Source organism: Oryctolagus cuniculus, chromosome 3, assembly GCF_964237555.1.
Source record: "Oryctolagus cuniculus chromosome 3, mOryCun1.1, whole genome shotgun sequence".
Classification (NCBI taxonomy): Eukaryota; Metazoa; Chordata; class Mammalia; order Lagomorpha; family Leporidae; genus Oryctolagus; species Oryctolagus cuniculus.
Window position 1 is genome coordinate 145,677,467 of NC_091434.1, and position 17,039 is coordinate 145,694,505.

At 43.2% G+C, this 17,039-nt stretch overlaps 1 protein-coding gene across 3 annotated transcripts in view; it reads right to left on the reverse strand.

Moving 5' to 3' along the window:
• Nucleotides 1-11,237, reverse strand: part of SEMA3C (semaphorin 3C) — a 187,435-nt gene extending 176,198 nt beyond the window's left edge. The window contains exons 1-2 of one of the 3 annotated variants that reach the window (XM_017342732.3): nt 11,039-11,237; nt 8,117-8,258 (exon numbers count right to left, since the gene is read on the reverse strand). In XM_017342732.3, coding sequence (XP_017198221.1) covers nt 8,117-8,219 — 103 coding nt within the window. In that variant the 5' untranslated portion in view covers nt 8,220-8,258; nt 11,039-11,237. Of the gene's footprint in view, nt 1-8,116; nt 8,259-8,677; nt 8,759-10,217; nt 10,529-11,038 lie in introns of those variants that run through there. The other 2 variants (XM_008258295.4, XM_070071246.1) reach the window with 2 other exon arrangements.
• Between the last annotated feature and the right edge of the window lie 5,802 nt (nt 11,238-17,039).

The window sequence follows — 17,039 nt, forward strand, 5'->3', positions numbered from 1 at the left end:
GGAAAAAGCCACTGTAATCCAAAAGTTTACTTTGGAAATTTATATTTATTAAATAAAAGTTTAAAAAAACACAAAATACTCTGGCAGAAAATATTTAAATTTCACAGGGGCTAAACGCCCATCAAGAAGGAAACAGACTAATAAGAAGGAGATTTTGGAAGCAACTAGGAAAGTTTAACAGTTGAATTCCTAGATAACATGGCACATTCAGTATATAATACAGGGGAGATTTGGAAGAAAATTTAAAATAAAAACTTATCACCAGGGAGGAATCTATAGATGTCTCAAGTACAAAGTATCAAAGATTCCTCTCTCCCATTGTTTCTTCTCTAGTCGTATGACAGGGCAATGAGAACATATTGCCCTCTATCTGATGTCTATCCTTGCTTTAAAATAAACAAAATTCTCTCAGAGGGGATTGTAGGAGAGAGGTATACTGGTTGCTGTTGTACGGTGGTTAGATACATCAAAATTCATGTTGGACCAACACTGAGGTGCAGCAGGTAAAGCCAAACCCTGCAACATCAGCATCTCATATCCAAGCACAGTTTCCAGTAACTGGCTGCTCTACTTCTCATCCAGCTTCCTGTTAATGTGCCTGGGATGTCAGTGGAAGACAACCCAAGTGCTTTGGCTCCTGCCACCCATATAAGGAGACCTGGATGAAATTCCTGAGTCCTGGCTTCAGCCTTATAGCTCTAGACTTTGTGAACCAGCAGATGGAAGACTGATATCTCTCTCTCTCTCTCTCTCTCTCTCTCTCTCTCTCTCTCCCCCCACCCATATCTCCTTATCCCTTTGCCTTTGTCCTCCTCTGACACTGTGCCATTACAATAAATATAGATCTTTTTTTTAAAAGTTATGCTAAGTCAGCATGGAATGAGTAAAAACAAAGGCCATTCTCTAAGCTAAGTGAAGAGGAGGTAATTACAGTATGGATGTGCCAGGTTTTTAAAATGTATTAATGTTTCACTTTAGCATTTATGAACACAAACTTTAATACAAGCCTTCATATATTATAATCAGATGTACACTATGTACCACACTTTACCAACTGAATTCATCTCATTTTTTTTTTTTTTTTTTTTTTTTTTTTTTTTTGACAGGCAGAGTGGACAGTGAGAGAGAGAGACAGAGAGAGAAAGGTCTTCCTTTTTGCCGTTGGTTCACCCTCCAATGGCCGCCGCTGCAGCCGGCGCACCGCGCTGATCCTGGCAGGAGCCAGGAGCCAGGTGCTTTTCCTGGTCTCCCATGGGGTGCAGGGCCCAAGCACCTGGGCCATCCTCCACTGCACTCCCTGGCCATAGCAGAGAGCTGGCCTGGAAGAGGGGCAACCGGGACAGAATCCGGCGCCCCGACCGGGACTAGAACCCGGTGTGCCGGCGCCGCAAGGTGGAGGATTAGCCTATTGAGCCACGGCGCCGGCTCTCATCTCATTTTCAAAATAAGACTGTGAAGTATTTGCTCCTCCCATTTTACAGATGATAGAATTCTGGATTAAGAGATTAAGTAACTTCCCCACAGTAGCATATTCAGAAAGTGACAGAATTTAATTATTTAAAACCAGTATGTCTGACTCCAGAATCAGTGATTTTTTTAAAAATATTTCTTTTTGTTCTTTCTACCCTCAAGGCCCCTCAACAAGCTATTCCTAAAAGCATTGAAGGAAATTATTGCAGACTATTTCCTCAAAGGGGGAAATATGAAACTAAACAAAGCTTAAGTATCATGTGACGTCAGGGAAATAAGAGGGTCTTAGAGATAATGGAGTTCAACTTTCTTAAGTGATCAGAATTAAGTGAAATTCCAGCAAAGTTTCACAGGTTGTTAATGAGTGAAGAACCAAGGATTGAAAACCCTGCTGTTTTCATGTCCAAATCCATGCAAATTTCACTATCCCACAATGCCACCCTAGTGGTTCAGACATTTATGAATATTAAAATTATGTCTACTTAAATATATTTCCTAATATTAAACTAAATATTAAAAATGTTTTGAGACCATTACAATTCCTGACAAACATTTCCCCACAAAGTTGTCACATTTTTGCTGGTATTCTCAAGTCCATTAAAAAAAAAAAGGCAAAAGTGCTACGTACACACAAAATGCATTTCAGAGTAAGGGCTGTTACCCTGAAAAATCAGGGCTATTTCATAATAGGAAAGTAGACAGGAAACATGGTACTTCTGAATGGCTCAGTGCCCAACAGAACAAATTCAAAAGCATGAAGAAGAAACTAATCAAACTGGGAGGAGCACTAAACACATCTGTGGTTACAGTTGGAGAGTTCAACCACTTCTACCAACAGCTGAAGGAAATAAACATAAAACCGGTGAGGCTATAGAGAGGTTCAATTTGATTGGCATTGACAAAACACTAAACTACAAGCTGAATACAGCCATGCATGATTTTGACAGAGTATATTCTATATCACGAAACACATAAAAATCCCAATACTTATACTTTACACATTTCTAAATAACTCATGAGTAAAAAAATAAAACAGCAGCCCAATTAGAAAAAACTTGAACACACGTGACATTAAGACATTCTTGACCACAATCTATGTGAAACAGCTAATGTGGTGCTTTGAGGAAAATTTATATCATAAACCATAATACAAGAAGAAACTTTTGAAATCAATGACTAAGCTTCTGCCCTAAGAAGTGCCAAAAATAAGAGCAAGCTTAGCATGAAGCAAAAGGAAATAAGAAACTATTGGATGGGGTTGGGGCTGTGGCATAGTGGGTAAAGCCACTGCCTGCAGCGCCAGCATCCCATATGGGCACCAGTTCAAGTCCTGGCTGCTCCACTTACAATCCAGCTCTCTGCTAAGGCCTGGGAAAGCAGTGGAAGATGGCCCAAGTGCTTGAGCCCCTGCACCCACATGGGACACCCAGAAGAAGCTCCTGGCTTTTGGCTTCAGATCGGTGCAGCTCCAGTCATTGCAGCCAGTTGGGGAGTGAACCAGCAGATGGAAGACCCTCTCTTTCTCTCTGCCTCTCTGTAAAACTCTGAATTTCAAATAAATAAATAAATAGTTAAAAAAGCAACTATTGATAATATGGTTATGAATTTTAGAGCCTAAATCAATTAAATAAAAAAGAAAATAGCAGGAGAAAAGCAATGAAATCAATAACTGATTAAAGACATCAATAAATTAATGTCTCCAATCAGACTAATCATGACATAAAAGGCACAGAAACCAATTATCAGCATCAGAAATGAAATAAAGAATAATATTACAAATCCTATAGGCATGCTAAGTATAATAAGAAAATATTAACTATTCTATTTAAATAAATTAAATATTTTATTTATAAATTTAATTACTAGCTGAGAAACATTTTTATAAGAATTTACCATTTAACAAAAGAAATAATATTTAATGCAGTCAACACAGTAATCACATTTTCTATCTATTCAAATTATAGACAGAATACTCATTTGAGTTTAGAAACTCTTAAAGATTACATGCAGCTGATATAGCTTATCAAATTATAGAGTATTTATTACTAATTTCACAAAATAACTTATGCTAAAATCTCTCCAGAAAAAAGGCTAGACCTTGTCAACAATGCTTTCCCTTCTATATTAGCAAGCAAAACATGGTTGGTCTACTGTATATATAAAATCTTTCCTTTTCTAATGACCTTTCTGGATTCTGAAGTTTTTTTTTCTGGAAAAAAGATATACAAAGCCAAGATTGATGTCAAAGATGAATTTGTCAATCTATTAGATTTTTATTCAATACAAATCAGCCTCAAAAGCATTTGCATGAACTTATTATATTCATTAGAAAAGCTATTTTACAGAACAGGCCATCAAAGAAGGAGGTACCTTTCTCTGAAGAGAGGAGAGAACTTGCACTTTGACTATGATCTTGTCTAAATAAGATCAGAGTTGGTGAACTCAAAAGGCTTCCATAGCCTTGGCAACTCATGACAAGAGCCAGAGTGTCAATTGTTAAGTCAACAACAGGAGTCACTGTGCGCTTACTCCCCATGTAGGATCTCTGTCCTTAATGTGTTGTACTATGTGAATTAATGCTATAACTAGTACTCAAACAAACAGTACTTTACACTTTGTGTTTCTGTGTGGGTGCAAACTGCTGAAATCTTTACTTAGTATATACTAAATTGATCTTCTGTATATAAAGATAATTGAAAATGAATCTTGATGTGAATGGGATGGGAGAGGAAGTTGGAAATGGGATGGTTGCAGGTGGGAGGGTGGTTATAGGGGAAAAAAAGCCATTGTAATCCAAAAGCTGGATTTTGGAAATTTATATTTATTAAATAAAAGTTAAAAAAAAAGAAAAACTATTTTATATAAAGTAAGAATTATGAAAGTCATAAAATACAAAATCTATTAGAAGTGGCAGTTCTCTTAACATGGAGATTTACCTAGCACAAATGCAACTAATTAGTAACATCTGAAGTACATTCTCCCCTAGGACTAAAGGCCATCTGGTTGACCTTGCACCAGCTCAATGGGGAAGGCAGATCTGTAAATCACTTTTTCCAAATGTTAGCACTCCAACCAGCCACAAAAAGAAGGATGGACCATGGATGAGGTTGGGGGGAACCTCTTGTTTCACTTATCTTTAAATTGATTTTGATGCTTCCTTGGCCTGCAAATAAAACACTAACTAGATTTTTTTAATGTTCCACCCAGAAAAGGACAAGCATAGGACCAAGTTACAGTGACAGGGTAAGGTTTCAAGGCAAAAGAGCCAGTAGGCAAGGTATTATTAGAGCATAAAGATTCATGAAGTTTTTTTCAAAAAAATGCAAATGAGCTCTGTCTGATGCTGTTGTTAGTTATTGAATTTCCTGAAAACATCTTCCAATTCCTGGTTTCTGATTGAAACACAGTGATAGATGTTTTGATATTTGGAAATACAAGGTTAATTAATTGAAATATATATCCATATGTATTTAAATATAACTGTGCATGCAAACATGTCACACGTGCATGCTTGTGTATGTATAGCCAACACTATAGGAAGTCCTATTATTTTGATGTCTAGAATAAACCATTCTGGGGGGCCAGCATTATAGCACAGCAGGTAGTACTACCATTTACAAAGCCAGCATCCCATATCAGAGTCCCAGGGGGTCCTGGCTGCTCTACTTCCAAGCTGGCTGCCTGCTACTGTGCTTGGGAAACCAGCAGAAGATGGCCAACTACCTGGGCCCCTGCCACCAATATAAAGACCTGGTTGGCGTTTCAGGCTCATGGCTTCAACCTGGTCCAGCCTTGGCTGTTGTGGCCATTTTGGAGGTGAATCTATAGATGGAAGGTCATTTTCTCTGTTTTCCTCTCTGTCGCTTGGCCTTTCAAATAAATAGATTAAATCTTAAAAATAAAACCACTGTGGAAGAAACTCAGTAACCTCCTCAATGTGACACCCACATAAGTTATCATTTGATTATTTGAGAAACTTGAAACAGGCAAGTTGAGAAAAGCATACTGTGAAATCTCTTTTATTTATTTATTTATTTATTTATTTATTTATTTTGACAGGCAGAGTGGACAGTGAGAGAGAGAGACAGAGAGAAAGGTCTTCCTTTGCCGTTGGTTCACCCTCCAATGGCCGCCGCGGCCGACGCGCTGCGGCCGGCGCACCGCGCTGATCCGATGGCAGGAGCCAGGAGCCAGGTGCTTTTCCTGGTCTCCCATGGGGTGCAGGGCCCAAGCACCTGGGCCATCCTCCACTGCACTCCCGGGCCACAGCAGAGAGCTGGCCTGGAAGAGGGGCAACCGGGACAGAATCCGGCGCCCCAACCGGGACTAGAACCCGGTGTGCCGGCGCCGCAAGGCGGAGGATAGCCTAGTGAGCCGTGGCGCCGGCTAAATCTCTTAAGAAAATGATATTGATTTAAAGGTTGAAATTTGTGTATTTTATCAACTCTTTATGGCCATGCTACTTTTCCTATACACCTTGCCCAATGTAGCCTAATTCATTTAAGAAATTCCTTAAACCACTGATTTCAAAGTTATGGATTTTTATTACATATTTTCTTCCTTTTGATGTGTCTCTCTGAAACAATATTCTAATTAAGTGATGTTCTGCCTCTGGGTATTTACTAGCCATATTCTGGGGAAGGACAACATTGTAGAACTTACAGATCCTTAATTTATCCTTTCAGATTCCACGTAGGTTATAAACTAAGGTATGTCTTATTCTGCAAGAATCTATTTCGTATTTGAGAGCATTTAAAATATTACGCAGAGGGGCTGGTGCTGTGGCCCAGCAGGTTAACGCCCTGGCCTGAAGTGCCAGTATCCCATATGGGCTCTGGTTCAAGTCCCAGCTGCTCCTCTTTCGATCCAGCTCTCTGCTATGGCCTGGGAAAGCAGTAGAAGAGGGCCCAAATCCTTGGGTCCCTGCACCCCCGTGGGAGACCTGGAAGAAGCTCCTAGCTCCTGGCTCCTGGCTTTGGATCGGCACAGTTCCGGCCATTGTGGCCATCTGGGGAGTGAACCAGTGGATGGAAGACCTCTCTGTCTCTGTTTCTATGTCTCTCTGTAACTGTCTTTCAAATAAATAAATCTTTAAAAAATATTATATGGAGTATTTTTAAAAGCCTATCATAACTTCTAGTCACTAAGTAGCACAGCAATCATTGCCCTCTACAGTTTCATATGTATTTCTAGGGTATACTATTATTTAATTTTCTTCTGCAAAATATGTCTTAATTTCTTTATGCTCAAAGATTTGATAAATGATACCTGGTGACAAACTTGGTAATACTTACATTAAAAGTTTGGGAGATTTCTAAGAAAGTTCAAGAGAGATAAAGCAGGTTCAAACATATAATCTGTTAGATTACTCCGTGTCCAAATACCAAGAGAAACAGAAAACAGAGGGAAAAACTGTACCAACTCCTCAATGCCTTTTCTTTTATATGTCATAGCTCTCAGCTTGGAAGACCAAAGCATGCGCAGACTACAAGATGCTTTAGTGAGTAATTAAGAAACATAAAAGGACACTTCAAGGGGTCTGTTTTCCCATTCTCAAATGCATAGCTATGGTTTGAAGGCTCCTAGGCTAAGGAAGCAATTAGCAGCTCACACAGTCGGGAGTTCTAAATATGGCTCCTTCAGTGCTTATGATGACCTTGGGGAAAGCACTAGGTGACTTACAAAGAAAGGAGAAAAAAACAGTCATTTGACTGATAAGTGTCAGTCATGCTGCTGTTTGAAATTTGAGATAACAGAGCATTTCAGAGGCACCCTGCTTTCAAGTCAGAGTACATTGTTAAGGACGGGAAAAACAAGTGTCATGACAATGAGGCTTTATGTCCTCAGAGCTGAAAGAAATAATGAAACTGACTCTGATTAGCAAGCTGGTATTCCTTCACCATTTCTTAGCCCCTCTGTCCAATTAGGATGGGTTCCTGGACTCAGCAAAACCACCCATCTGTAAGCTCTGTGAACCATATACATTAAAGCTCCTGTACCCATTTGGCAATCACCTCCTCAGAGGACCTTACACTTCTCATTTGTGTGAAACTCTGAAACCACATCCATTTCCCTTAGCATTCTGTAGATAGCATTTGTACCCAATAACCAAAAGCACATTGCCAACGATTCTCTCGGGTCCTTTTCAGTTACTGAGGGTAGTCTGAAACCTCAGGAGATCCTTGAGGAAATAGAAGTACTATTAGAACAACACATGGAGTAACCAGTTCTCAGATCAGTGCCCAAAATGTATTGCAAGCATTGTTTATATTGAACCTGCACAGCTCTTTCTGCTGGTGAGGACCAGCACCAGCTGGGTGCTTCGCTACATGGCCAGGTGAACAGTAAGATCAAAGAAGTTACACTTTTGGCTCCTCCCCATCTCCCCAGGCACACACATGCCAACACAAAAGAAATGTAAAACTTAAAAAGACAGCATACACGTCAAGCATTTTCCTAAACACTGCCTACTAACCAATAATCTAAAATTACAATATCAGCCAAAAAAGCAGCCAGTAATTAATTTTTTAATTGGTCAATACTGGGTAATATTTTGCTATCTTTAATTAATCAATTTTTAAATCTGGATAAGAAAGGAAAAAAGACTGAGTCCCATTTCCCCCAGAGTGTATATCAACTCTCTTACCATCAAATGTCAAATAAACTCTTGCTTGGGGCTGGGAAGATCCTTTTACAGAGACAGAGCAAATAAATATTCCAAACAAGACGCAAATCGCCCGGAATCCCATCTCTTCAGATTTGCCAAGTTAATATCCAAGGGAAAATACCTTCAAAAGAGAGATGACAAGCATGTTATATTTCATTTCACATTTTAGGAGTACAAATACACAGTCCTCCAGACAGAGCCTCCTATTCTTGCAAGATACATCTGAACTTCTACAGTCATGCAAACAGTAGGAGGTGCTGCGACTTTGCCTCTCACATGTGAAAATTTGGATTTAGTTCATTTGTGTCTGGAAATCTTTGCAACAAGAGAAACTGTTTCATCTTTCAGCTAGCAGAACAAAGTAGCAAGGAAACACACTGATTCCCAAAGGAACACTAGGTTTTTCAAATGGTCTCTAAAAATCCACGACATTAAAATGACTTGAGAATGTTACCAATAAAGTATTCCTTGATGAAATCTCTTTCTCCCTACATTGATAGGAGAGAAATCCCCCATGAATATTCATACGAGCCCACTCACTTCCACAGTCATTAGCTGTTTTGGAGTAATTGTCTCTGAAAGGGTGTCTCTAAGCACAAATCTAAGTGTGCTCAATCCTTGAGGGCTGAAATTACTCAAATCAGTTATCTGCCAATTTATCCAGATGACCAGGCAGCTGTTAAATGATGTACATGAGGTAACCATGGCCTCTTGCCAAATCCAAACCAATGACCGAGTGGTGAGTAATCCAAGGAGCCCGGTAGCTACCAATGCATATTTTAAATAAATCAAACAGAAAGTGGGCTGTCAAAATCCCAAAAGATAACTCAAAGAGACAAGAATTTCTGTTTGACATGGAGCTGTAAAACTGATACATGCTATCAACTAAAGTCTGAATACCAAGGAAACTCAGGTAAGGTGTCCATAGGAGCTCTAGCCACCATACTATGCTAAATAAACTCAGGACCATAAAATAAAAATCCCATGATTTTACATGTACAATTCTATGATAAAATGGCATGTCTGTTTAATTTAGAAATTTATTATTTTTTTTTCAAGTTACAACAAGGCTGACCTTTTACATCTGAAGGCTTTTTAAAGTTGAAATCCCATCACTAATTGCAGGCAATAAAGAAGTACCACTAACAATCCCGCCTGAATGACTGCTTCAACACAGAAGGGCAAGAACAACTGAACTCAACATGCAATCTAAAGCAAAAACTCTCAGCTGCTCTCCTAGGTGGTGCATGTGCCATGAGTTAGAGATGAACCCCCCCCCCGCCCTTTTTTTTTTTTTTTTTCCCCCTAACACAGCTGGGGAATCCCTCGAGATGTTTGGGTTGGTAATTCTCAAAAGAAACGTTGTCTTACTGCTTCCACAACCCCTTCATCCTGTCATACGTAAATGAAGGTGGAAGAAAATTGATTAGAGGGATGATTTTTCCCTTAGTCATCTACCTCTGGGTTTTGCTGATTTGATAGTTAAATTTATAAAAGCTATTAAGATGCATAGCCTTTGTTGATGAAGCAGGCTGATAACACGCCACACACTCCCCCCCCCCCTTTTTGCTATTGCCAGTATCTTCTCTGATACCTATAACGCCCCCACCACCACCATCACCGCCCAGCAAAGGGACAGAAGCCACCAACTGCAAATAATACTGAGCATTGAGGGGGTAATGCCGCCGGGGTAGGGAGCCCTACTGATTTAAACCCGGCCTCTGATGACAGGGGGAAGCCAAGAGTCTTAAATGTGCTCCCCACGCCCCCCAGGACTTGCTACTGCTTCCTCTTCACCCTGCTCAGGGGGTCTTCCCAACTCCTGGTCACAAACTAGTACCCGGCCAGGAAAGGACTATGCGAGGGGTCCCGGAGCCGCTCTGCCTCGCCCGGCACAGGCGCACGCAACTCCGAACTCCCCGCAGGTGTCTGAGCTGGGCTTAACAACTCTAGCCAGGCTTCCAGCTAGGGGCAGCGCGAACCCGACAAGCCGCGGGTGGGCCAAGTCCACACGCGCGGGATCGCAGTGGGGTCTTTTTGCCAAATGCGTCAAGCCAAGCAAAGACCCAGCGCAGCTTACCCACGGTACACGAAACCAGCGTAGAAAAGTCACCAAGGTGCCACCGGGCGGGGTGACGCCTGTGTCTCCAGTCCTGTCCCCCACCCCGGCCGGCCTTTAAAGGTCTATCCCGGGTCCTCGGAGTTTCTTTGTAAAGGAATCCTCCCGTGCCGAGCCCGCAGCCCGTGTCCGCCTCGCTCAATCAGGCCGCGCGCAGTGAATGGAAAGTGTCCGGGCGCGCCGCGGGGCGAGCGCGCGGGTGTCCGGTTACAGCGCCGCGCGGCGCAAGGCTCGGGCCGCCCCGGCGCACCGCCCAGCCGGCTCGCCTCCACGGGCAGGGCAGACTCGGACGCATCCCCGGCGGCCGCGAGGCCCCACCCAGAGCGGCGGCCGCCCGAGGGTGGCCGGGAGCCGCGAGGGCGGGGCGGGCTGCCTGGGCGAAATGGGCCGGGGCGGGAGCGCCGGCCACGGCCACCCTGCCCCTGGAGCCACGTGCGCTCCGAGCCTCTGGGTACCGCCGGCTCTTGGCCGGCGCGTAGGCTTTGCTTGCCCGGTAAAATCCCCAAGTTCGGAGCAGAAGGAGTAGTGCCTCCTTTTAAGGCAAAGTGGTGCGTTTGGAACAAGGCGAGAGTCTTACCCTTACCCCCTAAAAGTAGTCGAGATGAGTCTGGTTGCCGAAGTTGATCCCCGCGATGGGTCTCACTTCCTGGCGCGTTTCCTAAGGTTCTTTAGGCAGGGTCTTTTTGACCTCTCAGCGCTGACTCACACCACCCCCAGGAAGCCCCCCCACAACATGCGTTCAGGCAGAAACCCTGTCACAACTGCGTGCAGGCAGCACTTACGCTGGGAGAGGCAGGTTTCCAAATCCGAGATCTGGAGATCCGCTTCCCGCCTTACTTTCAGGCACACGAGTGGAACTCTGAAACTGACTTGGTTGTGGAAGTGAGAACTGCTGCTCTGAGCCACAGCAGAGCTGGGAGGTTTGAACACCGGGAGGCACGCGCCTTGATTCCGTAAATGAGCAGACACTTGCCGAAAACCACTGTGGGCCGTAGCCCAGTAGATGTCAGTGTACGGAGGCAATGCACAGTGGCATTTCTCCACCTTGTAAAACGAAGCAGAATGCGCCACATCCCTACATAGGGCCTCATACAAAATATGGTGACAGCGGATGCGGGCTCTGGCAGGAGGAAGGGCAGACCGGTCCCTGGACACTTGGACACCGCCTGCAGGGCCCAGAGGACATAAATTTATCTGACCCTTGCTGCCTTTGACAAGTGAAGGGATCACGTCAAATGAGAAGGCAGACGAAAGGGTTCAAAAATGATATTCCAGGGACCGTGTTACTTTCAAACTTACCCATTTTTTTTTTTAAAGTTTTATTGATTGATCGATTTGAAAGGCAGAGACACAGGGAGATGGAGGGAGAGGGATTGAGATCTTCTATTTGCTGGTTCACTTCCCCAAATGCCTGGTCAAAGACAGGAGCCAGGACCTCCATCCAAGTCTCTCACATCAGTGACAGGGACCCTAGTGCTTGGGCGGTCTTCCGCTGCTTTCCCAGGTGCAATAGCAGGGAGATAGATGGGAAGCAGAGCAGCCGGGACTCCAACCAGCACCCATATTGGATGCCAGTGTCACAGGCAGTGGCTGCACCACCTCTGTTTGGGAAACAAGTTCCAACTGAGTGGACCGGTGATTTCAAAGCATCTGATAGAGTAATAAACTATTTGGGAGAACTGCGAGTGCAGTCAGTAACAATGTGTGCAGCTCCCTGACATACGTTTGTTATAACTGAGTTAACCCACGAGACATCTGACAGCATTGAAAACCAGATGTGACTGTGAGTGAGCACCCTGCTTACTCCTCTGGACACTTCTGAAACTGATTAAGAGGCTGGTTACTCCGGCCACGATTAGCTTGCTGCTGATCTCTGAGTCAGCACTTAAAAATTAAGGGTGGAGAAGAACAAATCATTAGAAAGAAGATAGAGGTGAGCACTAAAATTATATATTCACTTGGAAGTGTGGAACCTTTAGAAATTGATTAATCTACAAATCTTGTAAGGTAGAATTGGCTTACACCATTTTATTTCCAAGACTCAGGTAACCAGGATAAAGAAATGCAAGGTGAAAACTATGTCAAGTGCTGTGTTTACCAGTGAGCTGAATTCCAAACTCCAATCTTCTTAGAAGTGTACCTGTGAAATACATGAAATCTGTTTTCATTATGTGAACAAAATTTTTTAAAAAGTGCAAAAACTCCGGGCAGGCGCTGTGGCATAGTAGGTTAAGCCTCTGCCTGCAGCGCCAGCATCCCATGTTAGTGCTTGTTCAAGTCCCAAGTGCTCCTCTTCCGATCCAGCTCTCTACTAATGGCCTGGGAAAACAGTGGAAGATGACCCAAGTGCTTGGGCCTCTGCACCTGTATGGGAGACCTGGAAGAAGCTCCTGGCTTCAGACTGCTCCAGCTCTGGCTGTTGCAACAATTTGCAGAGTGAACCAGTGGACAGAAGACCTCTCTGTCAGTCTCTCCCTCTCTCTGTAACTCTGCCTTTCAAATAAATAAACAAATCCTTTTTAAAAAAATTATAAAAACTCAGAATCAGTTCAAGTTCTCACACATAGTCACAAGGCTTTGGACACTAGAAGAAATTAACTGATTTAATTACAGTCTAGGAAACTTGTGTTGCTATTTCCTCTATCTTTCCTAAATAAACTTCTTTTCTATGTGTTCCAGGGGACTTATGAAATTTGCTTATAGCTCTGCCATCCACAGTTAGCCATGGCTCACAATGAATCACTAGTTTGATGGTAGGCATTTGCCAATAAATATTCAATCCCAAGGACACAGTTGGTGCTCAGGCCTTTCTGAAATTTTCACAGTGACAAGAGCTCCTTGGAAGATGCATCTATGTTTCCTTGGCCAAACTGCTTAAGGGTCTAAAAAACCCTAGCAAATTAGGATGTATATAAGTAATACTGGCAGCCAATGCCACTCATTGAGAATGGGGTCTCTGTACAGTTGGGGAATGACATGAACTAATGAGGAAGCTTGTCTGTCCAAAGAGGGGGTAGCCCTGAACTGATCTAATGGAACAATTTAATTTAGAAGGTGTAAATGGCAAGCTCTACCTCCATCCAATGTCTTGGAAAAACATCAAAGTTAAAGCACTTACGGGGCTGGCATTTTGTACTCAGGTATAGCTGCCATGTGAAAGAACCACATCCCATATTGGGAGCAGTCTCTGATACTCTGTTTCAGATCCATCTTCCTGCTAATGTTCTGGGGAGGCAGTGGATGATGGCTCAAGTGCTTGGGTCCCCAATACCCATGTGGGAGACTCAGATGGATTTCCTGGCTCCTGGCTTCAGCCTGTCTCAGCCCCAATCATTGACGCCATTTACCATTTGAGGAGTGAACCAGCAGATGGAAGAACTCTCCTCTCCCTCAATACCACTCTGCCTTTCAAATACATGTCTTTTTAAAAAAATAACTTAGACCTACTTTCATTAAGATATAGAAATAGTACAGTATCCTATACACACAAAATTTTCTCTTCCTCAGTTATCTGAGTGGCCATACATATATCTCTTTTCTGACAGGCAGAGTTATAGACAGTGAGAGAGACAGAGAGAAAGGTCTTCCTTCTGTTGGTTCACTCCCCAAATGGCTGCCATGGCCGGCGCTGCGCCGATCCGAAGCCAGGAGCCAGGTGCTTCTTTCTGGTCTCCCATGTGGGTGCAGGGACCCAAGCACCTGGGTCATCCTCCACTGCCCTCCCAGGACACAGCAGAGAGCTGGACTGGAAGAGGAGCAACCGGGACTAGAACCCAGTGCCCATATGGGATGCTGGCGCCGCAGGTGGAAGATTAACCAAGTGAGCCACGGCACAAGCCCAGTCATACATATTTTTAATATTTCCTGAGTTAGATGCTACCGAAGAAGCTATTTAACTTAAACTCTTGTACCGATTATGAGTGCTGTGCTTTTCTGTCCATTTGTGCTGCTATAAATTTGCTTATTTCAGATGTAAAGAAAATTTCCGATTGTTCCCAGTCATACAGGTGAGCTATATGAATACATTATCTGTCATAATTTGATCATCTCAATCTGTCAGAGATTAGAAAATGTCTTCTCATTAGTCATCATTAACATTTGCAAGGAGAGAAGATAGACTGTGAATTCCCAAAGCACACAGCATCCTTTAACTAAGCAACTCCTTTAGGTGAAAGAACCTTGAGGATGTGCCCAAGGTCAAACGGATAGTGAAGGTTGAAATAGAACATAATGGACTCCATGTCTCAAATGTATCTGTATGAGCCTGAGCCATGGCTGTGCTAGTTTCCTTTCCTCTCTTCTACTCAATTTTCTTCTCCTTTCTCCCCTCCCCTCCCTCTTTATTCCACCCCCTTTCAATTTCCTGAACTTTATCTTTACAAAGTCTGCCCTTCCTGTAGCTATTGACTTTATTTACATTTGCAGTCTTTTCTGTTGGGTTACATTTGCTTCTGGGAGATCCAGCCGGTCCAACAGGTCTGGTTTGGAAACCTGCAATGGATTTTCTATGTGTACAGTGACAGATTTTGATAGTTCCTCTCTCAGAACCATTCCTTTCTTTTCAATAGGACGTGTATCCATTTTCATTCATCTATTGCCAATATGTATCCCCGAGCTTTGACTGCTTTCTCTGGAAATGTCCAAGGCTCCACTTCTCTAATCATGGGGAATCTGGCACCAAAGTAAGCTGGTGACGGTTTGCTCTGGAGAAGGACCTTGGCCAGGAGGACAATTTTCGTTGTTTGCCTTCCGATTCATTGTCACATTAAAGCAGGTAGATGTAAAAGCTATTACAAAATTCTTTGGATATACTTCAGCATTTCTTTGGCTCTTTAAACATCTCAAGTACAGTGAAGTGCGATCTTTTCCAACTCAGCCAAAATAATAAACTCCTGCCTCTGATGTACGCACATTACAGTATCTTGTTTGTGGGATTTCAATAAAAGAAGCTGTCAGTGCTTTTATATCCTCAGCACAAACATGTCACGTGTACATGACAGAAGTCATAAGGTAGTGCTGTGACTGACACTTTGATCACAGGGGTAAAATGTCAGTGCAGTACTTCTTTGGTCCTTATGGAAGCATTGTGCACGAAGCCTAGGTGAGCAGAGTATGTACCTGGGATTAACTTCATTCAACTGCAGGTGCAAAGTACCCCGTAGGGATTTCACAAGCGACATTTCTTCCTTGAATCCATGCAGACCCACCCACCGTCATGGGTCTTTTGAGACAAGCCAACTGTTTTTATGAATCTTCTGTGCCCAGGCTCTCTTTCTCCTCACCTGGGAGCACAAAACTCATTCCCATATCCATGTTCACAGGAGAGCCATGAGAGGCCTAGGTAAGTGCCTCTCCTTGTCAGCTGCATGTAATGAAGTTCAAAAACACTATGAACCCCAGCAGGGAAAGCAGGACTGTTAGTTCCAGCTCATCGACTCCTATCGACAGCCCATCAGTCGCTGGTCAAAGGCCTTTTCTATGTTGTCTTCAGAGTTTTGCTACTTTTCTACTGTTCTTGTGCTTTTAATGGCTGACTACAAAGTAGAATGTTTAATTGTGTAAACAGCAACTTTTTATATCCTACCAGACCAAGCACTTTCTCTTAATGAAATTCACACACATCTCAAACCCACTTATCTTCTCTACCAGTCATTCCAGAAGGTACAGGGACACTAAATGATTTTCATTTAGTCATGATATTTTGAAATTTTGAGATGTATTATTCATTTTAAAGAGAAAGCAGGGGTTTTTTTTAAATAAATATGTTGCATCTTAAGACATATGGGGGCTAGCATTGTGGCATAGCGGGTAAAGCTGCCACCTGCGGTGTCAGCATCCCGTATAGGCCTTGGTTTGAGTGTCGGCTACTCCATCCACTTCCAATTCAGCTCTCTGCTATGGCCTGAGAAAGCAGTCGAAGATGGCCCAAGTCCTTGAGCCCCTGCACCTTTGTGAGAGATCTGGAAGAAGCTCCTGGCTCCTGGCCTTGAATCAGTACAGCTCTGGCTGTCATGGCCATTTGGGGAGTGAACCATTGGATAGAAGACCTCTCTCTCTCTCTCTCTCTCTCTCTCTCTCTCTGCCTCTGCTTCTCTATAACTCTGCCTTTCAAATAAATAAATTTTATTTATTTTTTTAAAAGATATATATAGGGGGGCTGGTGCTGTGGTGCAGTGGGTTAACGCCCTGGCCTGGGGCGCTGGCATCCCATATGGGCGCCTGTTCAAGTCCTGGCTGCTACACTTCTGATCCAGCTCTCTGCTATGGCCTGGGATAGCAGTAGAGGATGGCCCAAGTGCTTGGGCCACTGCATCTGTGTGGGAGACCCAGAAGAAGTTCCTGGATCCTGGCTTTGGATCAGTGCAGCTCTGGCCATTGTGGCCATCTGGGGAGTGAACCAGCAGATGGAAGACCTGTCTCTCTGCGTCTCCCTCTCTCTATCTGTAACTCTACTTCCTAAGTAAATAATCTTAAAAAAAGATGTGTGTGTGTGTGTGTGTGTGTGTCTTGGGAACACTCCAATTAAATCTTTTACCTTGATGGGCTGTGTCAGTTGCAAGGAGTTCATTATTTTAGATCAGAAATGTGCCAGAAAGTGCAGTGTAAAGGGTATTTTTAAAGATTTGTTTATTTTATCTGCAAGAATAACAGAGAGAGAGGGTGGGAGAGAGAGAGAGATTGAGATTTTCCATCTGCTGGTTCACTCTAAATGGCTGCAATAGTCAAAACTGGGGCAATCCAAAGCTAGGAACCAGGAACTCTATCCAGGTCTCTCTTGTGGGT